General features: G+C 44.0%; 1 protein-coding gene across 23 annotated transcripts in view; it reads right to left on the bottom strand.

The window, feature by feature from the left end:
• The window catches only part of KANSL1 (KAT8 regulatory NSL complex subunit 1), a 154,262-nt gene that overhangs the window by 27,672 nt on the left and 106,653 nt on the right, over nt 1-19,937 (bottom strand). For all 23 annotated transcript variants that reach the window (XM_083708469.1, XM_083708473.1, XM_083708467.1 and 20 more), the window contains 2 exons: nt 7,041-7,182; nt 2,531-2,635 (listed from right to left, as the gene is read on the bottom strand). In XM_083708469.1, coding sequence (XP_083564595.1) covers nt 2,531-2,635; nt 7,041-7,182 — 247 coding nt within the window. The remainder of the gene's footprint in view (nt 1-2,530; nt 2,636-7,040; nt 7,183-19,937) is intronic.

The following is a 19,937-nucleotide window of genomic DNA, read 5'->3' on the forward strand; positions in this document are numbered from 1 at the left end:
GCCTGTATGCATGCCAAGCAAATGCTCTCCCCACTGGACTATGGGCCCTGCCACACACATCATAGTGCTCCCCTTTCCTGCCTCTACCATTACAATACGTTCAGAGAGTGTAATGGTCACAGCATTTGCTTGCTTGCAAGTGCTACAAACTCTTGCGCAGCATGGCTGGGAAGGTCTTGGGTTCCTGGGTCATTCACGTGCCTAAATGAAAGCACATAGGAATCTTGACATTTCCGTCCAAAGACTGAACTAAAACACCTCTTGCATCTCTGAATCTGGGTCAGTCTAGGCCTGGCCAAGAGCAAGTTTGGAGCGTGCTGAAGAACTCTTGTGTACTACTCTGAGCCAACAGCTGAAAAGGTGGGATACAATTTCCCTGCCCATTCCTGGCGCCACATTGGTCCTATAAATGTGCTTCTGGCTCCAAGAGTTCGCTGCTTCTCTCTTGTCAATTGCACTGCCGTTTAAACTGCCTAGTTACACTAACACTGTAGATGGTTCCATCTACTGTTATATACCACTGGTTCTGCTGTGAACGTAAATATGGTTTTTAATGACCTCGTTTTTGCAGGAAGGAGAAACAGAAATTCTAAAACATTAAAACAAACAAATAGAAGTTTGGTTCTTATGCCCTGGAATTTTGAAAACTGCCTCTGGCCCTGTGATGCAGTAAAATGTAACGCTGAGCTCACAATCACACACAAATCCTGGGAAATGTGTGTGTCCAACTTCTTGTTGACACTGCGCAGCCACAAGTGGAAAGTATGAGTCACAGAAACACAGCCATTCACGCCCACTTGGAAATGGGTTATTATTCACTTGTTCGGAGTCATAAAATTCCAGAAAAGAGGAAGCTTTAGGGGATGGGGTGGAGAACCTCTGGCTGAGCAGTCAAGTGCAGCCCTACAGGCCCTCAGGCCTTCTGCTTCTCAGCTGGCTCTACTTTGCAGCTTTCAATGTGTGGTTCCGCCTCACTGGAATGTCCTTAATGCCTCTTGATTAACTAGATCAATCTGTGTTTCCCAAACCTGGGACTGCAGCTGTTTTTGGACTACAATTCCCATCATCCCTAACCAGTGGTCCTGGCTAGCTAGGGATGATGGGAGTTGTAGTCCAAAAACAGCTGGAGACCCAAGTTTGGGAAACCCTGAACTAGATGGAGAATAGAGAGGGGCGCTTGGTTATCTGAGCAGAAACTGGCCTACTACTGTATGATGGTAATATTCGCCGCTCTGCCCACTTTTGTCTCTAGCATCGCACGCCAGTGTTGTTCGGAAGGGAATGTGGTCCCTGGACTGAAGAAGATTCTTGATCCTTGCCTAAGGAAATGTGCCTACTCCTTGGAAAAGCTGGTTTCAGTCAACAATCTAGCAGTGGGCAACGAAAGAAAAACGGAGATGGAACTTCCACAAAACATCAATGAAATTCTTAGGGCAGGTCTACCATCTGCACTACCTACAGAATCTGAAGAAGGGGTGGGCCAACCTGTGGTTGGACTCCGGCCCCCATAGGCCCCAGCCAGCATGGCCCAATGACAGGGATTATGGATGTTGTAGTTTAGCAACGTCCGGAAGGCTACAGCTTAAACAACCCTGGTTTTAAGAGGGGGAAAAAATCATATCTGAAACTGAGAGTCTATTAGTGAACCCTCGAGATTTCTGGATTTTCCGATGTGCTTTGGGTTTGTTAGCTTTTGAACTTCCCTTCAAAACCTTCCATGGAATTTCTTTTGCCTATGCCTTCAAAATTCTCAGAAATATGTACTGGTCTTTCCCACGTTTTGCAAGTGGTGAACGTATTCTGCATATGGAAATAGATTCCGTGCACAGATCTGTGGACAGGGAGAAGGCACTGAACAAGGAGCAGCAGACAGGCAAAGTCATCTAGGAACATGCATGGAACCCAGAGGCTTCATGCTTCTCCCCATGCTGGAAGTCTGTGCTGCTCTGGGCTCAGCAAACTTGTACAGTGGTACCTCGGGTTAAGAACTTAATTCGTTCCGGAGGTCTGTTCTTAACCTGAAACTGTTCTTAACCTGAAGCACCACTTTAGCTAATGGGGACTCCTGCTGCCGCTGCACGATTTCTGTTCTCATCCTGAAGCAAAGTTTTTAACCCGAGGTACTATTTCTGGGTTAGCAGAGTCTGTAACCTGAAGAGTATGTAACCCAAGGTACTACTGTACCTGCAAAGTTTTGGCTGCTCCCGCAGTTCTCTATATAGATACGCAAAGTATGCAAATTGGGATTTTCCTGAATGCTGGGTCAAAAACAACAGAAGGAAGAGAGATCCAACAAGCAGGAGACAGACAGACAGACAGACACACACACACACACACCACAGCCAAAGCCTGCCTACTTCTCTTTCTCTGCATGCAGGATAGTTTTTCCCCCTGCACCGCGTACAAACAAAGGATCTGTTAAAAGCAAAGAGAATGACTGAAGTAGACAGAGCAATATAATGCTAGCAGAGGAACAGGGGACTGGAAGGAGCAAGAGCCCAACAGCTCTTATAGCACCCTCAGCACTTACCAGTCTGTCAATCCCGGGCTCCGGCTTGACGTCAGCACTAAGAGTGTGGGATGAGTCACCTAATAAAGGGTCAGAGGGAGGTGCCTCACCAAGGAGTATCAGGCCCTGAAAGAGACAGGGAAGAGCAATTCAGTGGCATCTTTCTCAGGCGGCTTCTCCTTCACACAACTCCCAAGAAATTTCTTCTTTCCCCTTTCACTTTATCTGCAAAGCTTCTCAAGAGACATCAGTTCCTCCACTTTCTCCTACCAGTCAACAGTCCCTTTTCCATTCTTGCACCAATTTGCGCCTAAATGATGGAGAGCTTAAGGGATGAGAGTGAGGGAAGGAAAGCATCAAGGTGTGGTTTTTGTTTTGTTTAAGTTAGCTTAATGCTCCCAGAACAAGATTCTCCTTTTCATTCTCCTTTATTGTTCCGACACATGCTCTTTGTGATGTGTACAACAGCTGATGAAAAGGCAGCTTATGTAACACAGCCTTTGCTTTCCGTAGTTTATTCAAAGTCAGCAGATTTGTCTCTCCAATAAGAAACCTTGACTTTCCTTTTTGGGACAGAGAACTTCACGGACAGGAGCAAAGTGAGTTTAGTTGGAATCGGCATCCACACATCTTTTAAATCTGGATCTTCCATAGGACTTAAGCCTACACAGAGCTAAGATAGCGTCCAAGGTGTATTCTGCTACGGAAAGGTTCCCTTGAAGCTTCTGCAGTGACAGCCAAGGGAGAACTAAGCAAGGCTGCAGGAGCCACGCCCCCTTTGTTTATGTGTACAGAGGGTGGTCCAGGGTGCTGCCAAACTCTAGCCTAGAAAGATGTATTTCCCCAAATGAGGCTCTGTGCCAGCACAGAACCCATAGGCATGTGAGTCTATAGGGAGGGCAAAAGAAGAGTTATATTATTATTCTACATTCCAGATTCCCAAACTACTGACAAGTATCAAAGAATGCTCCTCTTTCAACTGCCTCCGAAAAAATTGTAAACTTATTCAAATGCTAGCAATTTAGAACCAGATGAATAACCAATAGAAATATGCTCAGTTGACATCACTGTTTTTCTGGAGGCCATAGCCTTTTTTTTTTTAAACTACAGTGAAGAATGCATAAACCCTTTCATAATATATCATACTATGACTATATCTGGGTCCTCACCAACTCACTCACACAGGGCATAAAACAAGAGTTAAGTTTTTTCTGCAATGATCAGGAAGTAGAAAGTGGGTGCCCAGGGACTCCAATTATTATAAAATTTGAACATGGGACACTTTCACAGCTCCTGCTAAAGGCTCATGACTTATAAGTTTACCTTACAATAGCAGGAGGCATTCTCGCAGAGAACAACTCAAGCCACATATTGGGCTGATTTGGGAGTCTCTTCTTCATAAACTTGAGCCAGCTTTAAATTAGGGGAGGTATACAATAGGCAGGTAGGGATATATGCGCCCTTGCAGAATGCAAGTTGTGCTTGCTAGGACATACTTGTTTTATAGGGACCTTTCATTTCAGGTTAAGGATCTTAACCAGCATTTGAGAACAACACACACACACACACACACACACACACACACACACAGAGAGAGAGAGAGAGAGAGAGAGAGAGAGAGAGAGAAAATGAGACAATGCCTTTTATTTGGGTCATATGTCTACAAATAAAATAGGCAAGCTCTTCAGTTACACAGATCTATTCTCTTCCAACAAAAACAATGGGCATTATCATTTCTGGAGCACTTGCTGCGTGCAACGTTATCTACAGCTCATATTCCACTAATCCTGCAACCCTAAAACGCAAGCCTCATTAAGGTTTGCCACTTTCAGGGCTGGTCAGGTTTTGCAAGCTTAATTAATGGGCCCTCATCTCAGAGACATCTCTGGGACACAGGTGGTGCTGTGGGTTAAACCACAGAGCCTAGGACTTGCCAATCAGAAGGTGGGCAGTTCAAATCCCCGTGACGGTGTGAGCTCCCGTTGCTCAGTCCCTGCTCCTGCCCACCTAGCAGTTCGAAAGCACGTCAAAGTGCAAGTAGATAAATAGGTACCACTCCGGCGGGAAGGTAAACGGAGTTTCTGTGCGCTGCTCTGGTTCGCCAGAAGAGGCTTAGTCATGCTGGCCACATGACCCGGAAGCTGTATGCCGGCTCCCTCAGCCAATAAAGCGAGATGAGTGCCGCAACCCCAGAGTTGGCCACGACTGGACCTAGTGGTCAGGGGTCCCTTTACCTTTTTATCTCTGAGACAGCCGACATAAACCTTGTCACTGTCACCCCACTACCCATTTGCTTGGCTTCCACCCCACCTGGACTCAGTCTACACATCCACGTACAGTGGTACCTCTGGTTGCAAACGGGATCTGTTCCAGAGTCCCGTTCGCAACACGAGAATAATGCAACCCACATCTGCACATGCGCGTGACGTCATTTTGCGCATCTGTGCATGCGGCGAAAACCGAAACCAACCCTTTCCGGTACTTCTGGGTCGCCGCGGGACGCAACCTGAAAAAACGTATCATGAAGCAAACGCAACATGAGGTATGACTGTAGAGGGAAAGCTCAAGTCAACTGGAGCATGCTGCTCCTTCTCTTCATTCCTGGCACACCTGGAGAAAGCATGTGAATCAGAATTGCAAGAGCTGGAAGGGCCCCTGATGATCAGCTTGTCCAACTCCTGCAATGCAGGAATATGCTGCTATCCCATACGGGGATCGAACCTGCAACCTTGGTGTTATCAGCACCATGCTCCAATCAACTGGGCTGATGCTGGGCATAACATGAACATGCAGTGACAGCAAGGAGCAGCAGCAGCAGCCACCGGGACATGGAGATCCATGAGTTGCCAGTGGCACCTTGCGTAGGTGTGTGTCGTGGCGGCAGGTGCCCTGTGATCCTGACCCCTAAAATAGGCCCTGCCTATTTTACTACAGTGGAACTGCAGCTGGGACGGCACTCGCACCCCAGGTTCAAATAACTATGTGCAATTCACATGCACCTGCTCAGGCACCATTGGCAATAAGAACAAACTCTGCAGGTGTTTCTTCCTTGTGGTAAGGCATTTGGGTGAAGGGGTTTTCACCCCCTTGGGTACAAATATGCTTGACCCACACGAGCAACCACAGCACACAAAATGGCGAGCAAATCCCAGGAGGTATTCATAGCTAATAATGGTTTTTTTAATCTTGTGTGTTTTAAATTTGGTATTCTATACTTTAAAAATTAAATTGAGTCGCTCCAAGACCATTTTTTGTAGTGACAAAATAAAATACAAAATATAAAGATATAGAATGTCCACAGCCTTGCTAATTTGGCACAGGTGACGATTTTGGAATAAGCATTATTTAGCAAATGTTCAAATGCAGAAGCAGCCTAGAATTCTCATCTAGCAGAGTGCAATTTCCAACATTGCTCCTCCTGTTCAGGGCTCGGTTTATGTCTGCCCTGGGACCATTTACACAAGACTCACATGCACCACCACCCACAGAGTATTTCACCAAAGTAATGCTTCCTGCCTTTGCTCTCTGCACGGTTCCCAGTTCTTTTGACAATCTGATGAAGCCATAAAAGCTGGAATTGGACTGTTGCCAGTCTTAGGTCCATGTTTGCTCTTGCACAGACCTCTCTGTTGCGTAGAACGCATCTATCACAAGCACAGCTGTAGCTCAAATCCCAAGCCTCTCAGATGAACAGGACCAGGGTGGATATTTTCCAAGGCACAGATGGAAAAGGATGCTTTGCCGTTATGGATGTGGTTGAGTCCCCATGTGCCAATCTTTTTTTTTTTTTTTTTTGCATCACACAGAGGCCATGAGGAACCAGAAATATTGGCTAAACCAGTACAATATTATAGGATGGGCAGTTGCAAAGAGAGATCCGGGATACATCAGTCCAAGCTAGGGATGCTTGAGAAATTCAGTCTTCTGATACAAATACTGATAGGGCTATGTGTGGATCAATTCTTCAAAGCCCAGCACCATCTATTTCTGCATCCCCAACTCGTATTTTCAAAATGTTGAGCATCTGCAGTGGATGAAATGATAGAACGCTTTCCCACTCTGAGGACTAAAATCATGCTTTTGGATTTGATGTGTAATAATTAAAAGATTTCAGGCCACATCAGCTGGCCCTGAATGACTTGAGCTGTTTTGCATTGATATACTTGGGTTACCGTGAACTAGTCTACAGTTTCTTAATGTAAACCAGTACAGCCTTCAATATTATGTGCTTTATAAATTTGGAACGTACTAAAAATGTGGTTACCCAAGAGGAATATAAAGGACTAGTGGCTTTTCTTTTTTTTAAAGGTCACATAAGCAACTTTGACTTACATCCGCCAGCTTCTGCTGATGCCTTTAATCAGCATTCATACACCATGCCAGATTAAGTCATACAATCACAACCCTATATCAAAGGTATTATTTTGCCTTTTAAACGTGTAATGCAAAAGGGAAACACTTGAGGAGATATTTTTTCAGGAGCAGGGACTGAATACCCGCAGGTGAAGACGTATCCTTTTACTTCCCTTACCTTATTGGCTCGGATCTGCTTGTAAATATCCGTTTGCTGCCGAATTCGGTACTCTAGATCCGAGACGTGCGCTTGAAGCCAGTTCCAGCGGCTGACAATGGCTGCTCTGTCTGCTGCCCACCGCCATTCTGACCTTCGCCTCCTGGAAAAAAGAGGGAAAGAAGCATTCTGTGTCAAGGAGTGGACGGACACACGTTGCCCCAGTTTGTGAGTCTCCCATTCTTGCCACTTTGTCTTATTTGTACCTTGGCTTTAGAAAAGGGGGACGGGGACAGGACTCAACCACCACGAATCATTATGGTCCCCCCCCCCACATCTGGAGGGCCCCAGGTTGGCTGCCCTAAATGATGGCTGCATTCCATCTCTGATTCCAATTGGTCAGATCGCCCAGATCCACAGCAAAATACCCTACAACTCTAAAGCACCTACATCAGACACTTGTCCAAATTGCTTTTACAAATTTATAGACTTCACAGCCTCTCTAGCCTGCTTATTCCATGGATGGGCTCTTTTAAAACATTAGGAGCCTACCCTGCTCCCTATACATATTCCTATGTAATGTCAATCTGCTGTGATAGTTTCGCCCCCAAACCCCAACAGAAACATTTGCCCTTGAGCCCTTTTCAGCCTTCTCAAACTTCTGCGCCAGGTTTCGTCAACATGATGCCCCCTCCAGTTGTTTTGCAATACAACTCCCACCATGCCTGGTCATAAGCCATACTAAGTAGGGCTGATTTGGAGTTCAACATGATCTGGAGCAGACTTCCTCAAACCTGGCCCTCCAGACTTTTTGGCCTACAACTCCCATGATCCCTAGCTAGCAGGGCCAGTGGTCAGGGATGATGGGAACTGTAGTCTCAAAACATCTGGAGGGTCAAGTTTGAGGAAGCCTGATCTGGAGGGTATTAAGTAGGGGAAGGCTGTTCTACACTTTAAATCACCCCTGTAGCTCTCTTCCATAAATGGAATGGAAATTTCTAGAATGGAAGTACAGGGGGGGGGGGGAGAGAGAAATGCCTTAAGAGCACCAAATACACGGGAGACTTTTACTCTTAGGAACTGTGTTAGCTAAAAACAGCATGTGTGAAAGGCATCACAATGACAACAGGACAGAGTTGAAACTGGGGAAGGGGCACTTTTTGCAAGCATTTCTGCCCCCTGAAAAAAAAAGTGCACATACACCTTTGGCAAACTGGGGTGCTCCAGAACAGGAAGGAAAAAAATTGACCATAGTATTTCTCCCCGACCCCCATTCAGCGCAGGGCAATGATTTCTGTATCCAGTGACATAATCACAATAGCATACCTGATTGGCTACATAGTGTCTTAACACTGGCTATGCAATCTGTGATTGGCTAGAACCACAGAGCTAGCAAGAAGAAATGTAATTTTAAAAAATCACACTTTTGCTTAAAAGGGCAGCAAACAGACACAAATAAGCACTTAGGGAGTTTTCAGGGAACATTTTGTGGGTGGGTGTGAAAAAGTCCCCATTTTACGCCGAAAACGTTGGGAGAACATTTGGCGCAGCACTAATTGATTAGTCATATGAAGCTAGGTCCCTATTTCAAAGCAGAAGGACGGCTTATTGTCCTACACCTAATACAGAAGAACAGGGTGGGTGAAGTGGCAAAATAAAAAATGGGGTCAAAGTATTCGTCCGAAACCAAGCAGCAGTGACACTACACTAACGCAGGGGTCAGCAACCTTTTTCAGCTGTGGGCTGGTCCACCGTGCCTCAGATCATGTGGTGGGTCAGACTATATTTTGAAAAAAAATAATGAATAAATTCCTATGCCCCACAAATAACCCAGAGTTGCATTTTAAATAAAAGGACACATTCTACTTATGTAAAAACATGCTGATTCCCAGACTGTCCGTGGGCCGGATTGAGAAGGCAAATGGGCCACATCTGGCCCCCGGGCCTTAGGTTGCCTACCCCTGCATGAACGCACCTAAGCCACATACTGGAAAGAGACATTCACTATGTAGAAGAAAGTTGTGAATGTGTACACTACAATAACAACTCCCAACACCCTTTCCTTCAATGACTCAGCAAAGGTGGATCCTCCCTGCTTAAAATGAGAGGCATACTACCCATGCCCAATCAAATCAGTCAAAGGCTGCTTGATTTTTGCTTGAGGGCTGCCTAATCAAAGGTTTCCTGAAGGGGATAAATGCCATCCTAACATGAAAACATACGGAAGTAAATATTATACAACACAAACACTCGCATATACACTTCTGGCCCTTGACTCTACAATACAACATTACCAGCAGGAGAGACATCCACACTCCTACATTTATAAACAACTATTTTAGAAGGTGTGTGTGTGTGTGTGTGTGTGTGTGTGTGTGTTTGTTAAGCACATCATCAAGTATGGCTGTCATCTACCTGAAAGAAAGACCTGCATAGTGTGAGTGAGCCTGTTAAGATTGTCTTCTGCATTTCTCCAAGGTGTTTTCTTTTTATCCCTCCTCTTTTCGTTTCTCTTATTGTCTCTGTGAGATCTGTCCTGAGAGAAATGCGGGGGACAATCCAACAGGCTCTCTCACACCACACCAGATTTACACAGTTCCTTAGGTTTCTCAGAGAGACCTTGCTCTGAGGTACCATCATCATTGTGGCAGAGTTTAGCTACATCTTGGAGTAGAGGCCACTCTTGGTAGCTGGTGATGTGGCTTTTCCGAAACATTTTAAATGGGTGCATTCCATCTGCATTGAGAAAGTTTCCATTTGCACTGGAAAACTTTCTGGTGGCCAAGAGCAGGGGTCACCAACATGGCACCGCACCCAGAGGCTTTCTCTGGTGCCAACAGGGAGCACCCCACCTCTCAAAATTAGGCTTGAAAGAAGCATTCTAATATGGGGTATTGACTAGGTTATAATTTCTTATTGACTACTATGAAAAATAGTCTCAAGGGAATTTACAGTTGTGGTGTATAAATAGCAGCAGCACTTTGTGTGGGTGGGGGTAAAACCCTGCTTTGGAGAAGGACCTAATTCATAATGTTTAGTTTCATTTGTATTTCATAAACAAAGCTAAACACTTTTAAACTGCCCTGCTTGAAATTGGCATCCATTCATTGCTACTGGTGAACTTATGAAACGGATGTTTTTCCATGGAAAAATGAAGTACTAGATTTTTTTCTGTGGATGTTTCCCACCTCACATCAGTGTTTGCCACATTTGTAGAACTCTTCAGAGAAAGGTCAGGCAGGACAGCAGAGTCATTTATTATTATTATTATTATACAAATTGCAGAAATGTGAAATGCAAATTTAGTGTTGTACAGTTCCATGCCATCCCACTTTAAATCTTGTTGTGATTTCATCGTTTTATCAATATTTTGCACTGCACTTTGTGTCCTTTATGTTCGAAGATAGCAATCAGACAGATAAAAGCATCCAAGAAGGGCAGGTGTGGACAAGTGATGTGCAGATATTGCCCATCAAGAAGCAGGATGCTTGGGGGATGGGGGCAGTCAGAAGAGATAAAGTAGCTTTACAAAACCCTAACTAAAATCTGGTGTTTTTTAATGACAAATTATGAAGAAGCAGCTCTTACCAGCTTCAACCAACATACATTAAGTCAAACAAAGTATTGCTATTTCTGCCAAATAAGTTCCTCCATCATTTCCTCTACACTGTTCTTTCCTCTCCTCTAGGAGAGTGTGGTGGCTATTCTAAGTTCATCCCTTCTCTCTTTCTAAGAATACGGAGTTGCTTTTTTACTAAGCCAAACAACTGGCTTTCCTAGGCTGGTACTGTCAGCAGCAAGTCTTGACCTTAGCATGTTCAGTCAAAGATCTGCTATTCACGGTCCTTTAAAACTGCAGGTGACAGGGATCAAATCCAGGGCCTTTGACATACACAGCACACATTCTACCAGTGCCTCTCCACTGCTGTATGTTCTGCCAAACTAAAAAAAGAAAAGAAAAAGACCATCTTTATTAGAAAGAGCATTGGAATCAATTTCTACAATGGCTACAAACACAAAACTTTAAAGTTTCAGCTTGCTAACAATGAGCAGCCGCTTAAAGCAGATGTGGCCGGAGTGTAACAGAAGCAAACCACAACTGAGACTCAAGACAAGAAAGATGCAAATCACAGCAGCCGTGGAGTTCTAAGACTCTGGCAGCTGTCGCAATATCTGGGAATCATTCTTCCACACTGGAATTGCATGAAAAAAGAAAAACCCTGCATGAGGACTCCTAATCTTTAATCCCAGCTGGATTTCCCCACAGCACCTGAGCAATTTTCTACAGCCCAGTTAGTATCCAAGGCTGAACCTAGGTTTTGTTGGGCTTGTTTGGTTTTTTAAAAAATCCCCTCTGCCTGTAGAAAAGTAGCGCAGAACAGATGAGTGGGTTAGGCCAGAATACCACCCCCTGCCCATGTACAGGTTAAAAACAACAACAGACCACAGAATGTTCCGAAATGTTGTCCCCCTCCTGCATTCTTAATTAGTACTGGGTGGTAACATAGAAACAGAAGGGATAATGCTGACCTGTCTGCCAGCATCGAAGGCTGATCTTTCAATGTTTCTCTCTCCTCACTCCATTACTTGAAAGGTATTTATTTGCAAGTTTTTAATCCTCATTCCTTGTTTTAAACTCTGAAGCCCTGATATTTCATAGGTCTTGAAAGAAAGGGTACAGCAGCACGGCAATTGCAATTTAATGGCAAGTGGCACTAAATCTAACTCTAACAACAACAACAACAACAACAACAACAACAACAACAACAACAACAGAGTATCTGAAATCCTCCTTAGGTATGCAGCAATCCAAACTGTAAGATCATATTTGGAGGCCCCTTTTTAGGTGAGGTATTTTGGGGAACCACAAACAGCCTTTTGGGTGGTGGCACCAAATTTGTGAACTCCTTCTGTAAAGAGGGTCACCAGAAACCACACTTGATTATTTAATTTCTATACCGCTTGGTATATTAAAAGAAAAAGCCAATTTAAAACAAAATATTACAAAAACAGTTACACATAAAAAGTTACATTAATATGAAGTTACTAATCTAATCTATCTATCTATCATCTATCTATCTATCTATCTATCTATCTATCATCTATCTATCTATCTATCTATCTATCTATCTATCTATCTATCTATCATCTATCTATCTATCTATCTATCTATCTATCTATCTATCTATCATCTATCATCATCTGTATAAATTCATTTTCCTTCTGACACACCTTCCCTCTCAGGCTCCAGGTTCTCACCCAGGGTTCAAACAAACTCTCAGCTCACCTACAAAATGTTCCTGGAAACTGTGAACACCACCCTAGTCTCTCACTAGAGGACTTGCTTTTGATAGCGAGGCCCATAGATGGCACTTCCTCAGGCTGCCCACAACTGTGTCCCGTTCAGCTGCACTCGACATGCCTAGCTGATGCAATTCTGATGCCAAACAAATTGCCTTTTTATTTTCTCAGGCGTCTTTATCAGCAATAGCTTTCATTTATTTTATCACTGTTGTATATTTTTATGTTCCTTTTTTTTTTTACTGCATGCATTATATGTTGTGCTGAACTTTTTACTCTAATGAAGATGCCCCGAGAACCCAGTTATACAACAATCTATAAATATCAGAAATAAAAAAGCACACAGCCTTAAAACATGGAAGATAAAATTTCACATGAAAAATCAGAGCATTGTGGGAAGTGTAGTTTTGTACAAAGTACTGGAAGAAACCCCATGTCCCAGTTTTCCCCTTCGCTGAGATTTTATTGAGGATTTACTGGGATTTGTTGTTTGCATGCAGCAGGTACTGAAAGAGCATCAAGCTTAGAAATGAATGAAATGTAGGGAAATGGAAGTGCAGAAAAACAGGTGTCTGTCCTCACAAACAGCACCTCTTCCTACGGAAAAAGCACCTTTTCTTCCAAAACATTCTACAGTTCAACATTAAAAATTGTAAGCCAGAACAAACTGTACAACCGTATTTCTACCAGCTGGAGACAGTGAGAGCAGACAGTCTTAGACCTGAAGTTCTAAAAAGATATTAGGTGGGAAATAAACATCGAATTCTATGCTACGCCACAGAAGTAAATCATGCCTTGGTTACAAGAGAATATCTTGCAAACTTTCCCTATCTTCCTTGGCATTTCAGAAATAATGTCTTCTAGATTTGGTTGTTAAAATGCTAAGAAGATAAATACCTTTCCCTGTTTATTATGTTTGAATCACAAGCATCACACACACACACCCCTTTGGCCTTTGCCAACATTTCTGAATGGCATATTCAACAGTGCTTTCCCACTCACCCATTATTTTTCAATAAAATCTAAGAGAGTGTTAAGTCAGGCTCCCTAAACATCCTCCCGACTTCTGCCCTGTTCATCATCTCATGACAGTTTAAGTCACCCATCAGTCAAGCCCATCACTCAGACTGCTTCCTTTCAACAGGATACACTAGAAGGTGCCTGTAGCTACCACCTTATTTTTAGCATTGGTAACTTTGAGGACTTCTTTCAGGGTAAACAGATCAAGCTGAAGAACTATGCATCTTTACTCACCCTTCTTGGTTTTCCTCCTCACCAACCTGAAAGGGATTGACCAAATTGCACAACTTGTCTGAAAGACAAAGCCCAGTTCTAAAATGCCAGCGGCCTTCCTTTGTAGCCGGCACAGAAACACAGGATACTTACAAGTAAACTAAACAAACTGTGGAGAAGGAGGAAAGAGACCAGTCTCTGTTCTTCTAGCCAAGATTATCTACAGAAGCTAAAATATTTTTTATTGTGATTCTATCCAAAGATGACCAGTATTTTGGAAAATGAACCACCAATATCCTACTTTCTAGGATTAAGATATCTTATTATCATGTTGGTTTCTTTGGGTCGAGTGTCTGGGTAGGAAAGAAGGAGATATTCTAATGCAATACTCACCATCTGTAGAGACAGAATCTGTAATCCTATACACACTAACCTGGCAGCTTGTTCCACTAAACTCAATGGGACAAGTAAATATGCTTTGGATTAGGTTGAGAGCATAGAAAATGCACTGGAGAGATTCAAAATTGTCTTGTAAAAGAATCCAGCTAGTTTCATGTTATCTGGTTCCCATTTAGATGTTCTCTATGTGTAGTGAAAGACAAGCACACATATACCTCCCCAATTTAATGTTTATTGCACTATCATGTTTCATTTTGTTTTGTTTACTTACTGTCAAATATAATCATGGAAAATAACACTCACAAACGCATGTGTTTAATTTATGTGTGTACATATCTTACACACATATCCGTAAGCAAGCAAATGTGTAGGTGGGCTTATAAAAGTTTGACTTTGTTTTCATCTGGAGAAATGATTTCTGCTTTAAAAGTTCGGTGCCTGCTCCTGAATATTTCCATGGAGCAGAATGCAGGGAATCAAATGTGTGTATGCATATCTATTTACCTGCACACACGTGTGGCACTGTACACACATGCATGGCAAAGCACCAAAAACATTCAGAAGATGTGTTATCAAGTCTTCGCTGTTTCTAAACAGAGGGCTCCATTTGCTTTAGCTGTCTCTATGTAGGGTTCAGATTAAGAAAGATGACATCATGCTCAGGACACAGCCAGATGGCCTGGCAGGATCTGTGTCACTTTAAATGGGGCTCCGTGATCTACATGCGAAGACATGTCATCCCTGCTTGCAATGACTAACACGCCACGTCTTACTACTCAATAGTGCATGCTAAGAGGAGGCCACAGAAACACTACCGCGACTGCAATGTCAACCACTTGTTAAAGATCTACTATCCAAACCAAATCCTCCAAAGGGTACACAATCCACTGAGCTGTTTACACGGCAGAAACTGAAGGGAAGCAGACAGTATTCCACTTCTCAGCCCCAAGTTATTTGGAAGGCTCATCCCCATTTAGCAACACTAAACACTTCCTCAGGGTCAAGAAGCTGGCCTCACACTTCTTCCTGGATAGCTCAGTTGGTTAGTGCATGGTGCTGATAATGCCACAGTTGCAGGTTCAATCCCTGTATGGGGCAGCTGCATATTCCTGCATTGCGGGGGGCTGGATGAGATGATCCTCAGGGTCCCTTCCTACTCTACAATTCTATGAAAACAGGCCAGTGATTCTCAAATCAATATTTAGCTGTGGCTGGTGGTGTGGCTCCTGTACATGTAAAACAGGAGTCAGCAATCAAAACCAATCTGGGATGCTCCTTCTTGTCACCTGTTCCAAGAGGCAGGGGCAAGAATGTCTCTTCTCAAACTAATGGGTGGTTCAATTACTTTTCAGGGGCAGTTGCCCACTATCATCTCTTCTCTATTATATCTGCCCCCCCCCCCCGTCTCAGTCATCCCATCACCTGGCCCCCACCAGGGCCTGCATTTGAGAAAGTATAGAAAATATAATCTTTGGTCAGGCTAACCTGGGAGCGTCAGTCTTCTAGTTGCGCAAGTGGCTTCAACCAGGCAACAGAAATAAAAAAGCTAGTTGCACACTAAAGGATATGTGTGTATAAGAGAAAAAAGTTATAAACTATGGTAACTTTAATTACAGATATAAAGGGACTAACACTTCCGCAAGGGTTCATCTGAAAACAATCCCCACCCTCCAAAAAAACTTCAGCATAACAAGAGCGATGCCAGAGATGGCAACCTGATTAGCACCCGCATGGCAGACACTCACAGCCAGGGCCTCTGAAGTTTTGAGTTTCAGTATGTGGGTATGCTGCAACTTTCCCCTTGGAGAGACACAGCAAGCAGAACCAACACATCAAGCGGCAAAAGATGTGCCCTGAGCCTGCAAACCTATCAAGAGCCCAGAAGGCTGGAATCCTTCATTAGACTTCCAGGGCAGACCACATTCCAAAGGAGAATGCTATTTCCCCCACCTCCAGCTCCAAACAATAGGGCTTGCTAGCAGCCCACAGATCAGATTTTACATAAACAAAGCCAATCTGTGGCATCTTTTCTCATGGCCAACCTTCCTCCCTTGAATTAGACACAGCAAAGGGAGCTAACGCGGCCAGCACTGCTTAAAAAGAGCTAAGAATGCAGACTGCTACAGGACCACAGAAGGCCGGGAAGGCACAGACAAATGCCAGGGACATTCTCAGCACCAGCACCAGCACCCAGTGACACACACACACACCCCACTGCCACATCTGCGTGCATGCCAAGCCAGCATCACAGGCTGCTTGACTGACAAGGACAACCTCCTGGAAATCTAAACAGATGGCGGTTGTTGCGAAAAGGGAGCTGCGTGCTCATGCGCACACCAGGAAGGTGGGGGGTGACGATTTATGCTTCTCTCCAATGTCGCATCACAGAGAGAGGAGGGAGGGAAGCGGGCTGGGGGGCGGGCGGGGCGGGGAGAGAAATAAACAGATGTATGCTGGGAAGGTCTCAGCCCTTTTATTTATTTACAGAGAAGGGGAAAGCAGAGAAAAGGAATAACCAGGCTGAGGAGGAGGAGACTGGAATGTATGAGCTCAGCCTGGGAGGGTTATAAATACTGCAGCAGCCAAGCAAGCTAAATGGGGCCAACCTGCCCTGCTTCATTTCTTCGAGGGACAGGGCAGCAGGGAATACAGAGTTCCTCTTTTCTCCTCCACCCACGAAACACTGTTAGAATCTTGTGAATCTGAGCTAGGAATCAAAGCATTAAAGACACACAGAAACCCATTTTATTTTATTGCAAAAGTAACAAAAGGCTAAACTGCTACATGACTGGGAGCTGGCAAGCCGGGAGAAAGAAGGCAGAAGCATCAAGCAGCCAAGAATACCCTGCCTGAGTGAGAATGAAATCAGAAAGGCTGGCACAAATATACACATGCCTTCCCAAATATTGAACGGGAGTAGGACAATGCTGCTAGCGGAATAGCAAAAGGAGAAACAAAGGAAAAAGAAAGCCAGAGAGGCAAACTCTCAGGATCCACCTAATAGCCAAAACAATAGGCCATAATAAATATTATTATGCAGAGGTGTCTAGACTCTGATCACCAACACTAGTAATAAATAGCAGCTCTTTTGGATGCTAAAATGGGAAGGGAATTTGGAGCCGAGTCAATGTGCACACAAATAGAAAGGAAAGTACAGTGGTACCTCGGGTTACATACGCTTCAGGTTACATACGCTTCAGGTTACAGACTCCGCTAACCCAGTAATATTATCTCAGGTTAAGAATTTTGCTTCAGGATGAGAACAGAAATCACACAGCGGCGGCACAGCAGCGGGAGGCCCCTTTAGCTAAAGTGGTGCTTCAGGTTAAGAACAGTTTCAGGTTAAGAACAGACCTCCAGAACGAATTAAGTACTTAACCCGAGGTACCACTGTATACACAAATATACATACACAGGGCAAAACCATGTTCCATTCCTGAATGGAGGGAATCCAAATCAAGAGGAGACATTAATGGAATGCCCAATGTATCCAAACCAAAGATTCGGCATTCTGCAAGATCTGGTGCTAGTCAACGGAAGTTGAATCGCCATACCAAAGCCAGAGAGAAGGGGTTGAAAGCAAATCAAGTGCATAGACTTTGGTGTTACTTCTGTTTTTGTTTTTTTTAATGTTTTTTTTTTACAGTGAGTTCTTGGGATAGCTTCCCCATGCTCAGCAAACACAATAAATCATAATACCCACTACGTTTACTATGTATTTTAAAATTCCTATTATTAATTTAAAATAGGAATCTTAAGTGATGGTAAAACCAACAATGGTTTGACTTTGGCGTATGATGGACACAACTGTTTTGCAGACACTTTCCAGCAGATAGGAACAGGATGTTCTGTGAATACTCTGGTGGTCTCTGGACTCTACAGCAGATGAATCAACTGCTCCCCACATATCTTCCAGGTGCCCCCTTCTTCCAGACTGACACTACTCAGCTCTTCATTTAAGAGGAAATGGGGGGCACTGGAACATTCGGGTAAGTTTCCCATTTCTTGAATTTATCAATAACAACAAATGGATACCAATTGCAAGCACAGTATTAGGCAAGTTTGGCACTGCTCAAGTGTTGTTTTTTAATACAAGTAAACTAAGCATGCTATATTAGAATACTCTCTAGGGCATCGTAAACTTTTAGGTTTCATGATGCAAATTACTGTATGCAAATTACCCTGCTTTGCATAATGACAGCCCTTTCATCATTCATTTTCCCATTCAAAAATTCCCAGAAAGTCCACATCACTGGCTAGAACTCACATTAGCAATGTTATAATGGTGAACTGCCATTTCACCACCACCACCACCACACACTGCAACTGGACAGTGTTGTCTTGGATAATTTCATTCTGGCCATCTGGGAAGACAGTAGAGTCCTCAACATCCCACTATGACAAGTTGATAGTATACTCACAGTTCCAACTTGGGACACAATAATGAACAACATGGTTCTGAGCACACTTTCTGAACTAGCGCTTGATACCAGTGATGGGACTGGGTGAGAGCAGAAAAAGCCAAAACTTAATCCAGACAGGGAGGAAGTACTGGGGGCTTCTCTAACCCTGCACTGGGTGTTTGAGCCAGGTCTGAATGGGGTTTAAACTGTCCCTTAACAAACAGGTACACAGCTTGCAAGAACTTCTGGATCCAGCACTGCTCCTGGTTGCCCAGATGACCCCTTTTTGGCAGCTTCAGGAAGGGTTCCAGCTGAGTTCCTTCCTTAGGAAATTGGGCCTGGCCGTGATCATTCATGCTCTGGTTATATCCAAATAAGATTATTGTAATGTGCTGTACATGGTGTTGTCTTTGAAGACTGTTCAAAAGCTTAAATTGGTTCAACTGCTGTCGGGGGGGGGGGGGGGAGAGATATCCCAAATATATCATCTTAGTGTTGTTCCAGCTGCACTAATTGCCAATTTGCTTCCAGACCTGATTCAATGTTCTGCTCTTAACCTTTATGGCCCTAAATGGCCTAGGAACATACAAACCTGCCCAGATATTTCATTCAACAAAGCCCTTAGTTCTTCTTACTAAGTACTGGACTATGTATGGTTGGTACAAATGCAGATACAGCTGCAACGTAGGGTGGTGGTTTGGTGGTGGTGGGTTTTTTTAAAAAAAAATCTTCACCATGAAAAGCACAGATACTCTCTGTATGCTGAAAAAGGTATACAAGAACACTTTGTGAATAATTAGATACAGCCATGCCATAGGTAAAGGCGGGCGGGGGGGGGGGGTCCACTTGGGTTACACAGGCCCTTCCTGTCATTTTCTATCTAGCCTACAGTGATGAAAGCTGCATTATATACCAGGAACTACATTATCGAAACATGTCCCTCCAGCTGCTTCTGCAGAGTTAACAAATGCATTCCAGCCAACTTGACAAAGATATTATCTATGAAATTCCCCATTCTTCTTCCTCTGTTTTGAGCCTGGAGTGGAGGGAGGGGAAATTTCCACTTCATCTTCCTTTCCCAAGCCAGAAATGTAAACGATTGGGGGGGGGGGGGAGAAAATCCCCTTAAAAGAGCAAATCCAAAAGTCAACTGTAGGAAAATGCCATTATTAGGACCAAGTAAAACAGCACAAGGGACGCGAGTAGCGCTGTGGTCTAAACCACAGAGCCTAAGGCTTGCCAATCAGAAAGTCAGCGGTTCGAATCCCCGTGAGCTCCCGTTGATGGGTTCCTGCTCCTGCCAACCTAGCAGTTCGAAAGCACGTCAAAGTGCAAGTAGATAAATAGGTACTGCTCCGGCGAGAAGGTAAATGGCGTTTCTGTGCGCTGCTCTGGTTCGCCAGAAGCGGCTTAGTCATGCTGGCCACATGACCCGGAATCTGTATGCCGGCTCCCTCGGCCAATAAAGCGAGATGAGCGCCGCAACCCCAGAGTAGTCTGTGACTAGACCTAACGGTCAGGGGTCCCTTTACCTTTACAACGGCACAAGGGGCAACACTTTCTAGGATCCTGTGACATTATT

This window comes from Podarcis gaigeae (assembly GCF_964106915.1).
Source record: "Podarcis gaigeae genome assembly, chromosome: 13".
Lineage (NCBI taxonomy): Eukaryota > Metazoa > Chordata > Lepidosauria > Squamata > Lacertidae > Podarcis > Podarcis gaigeae.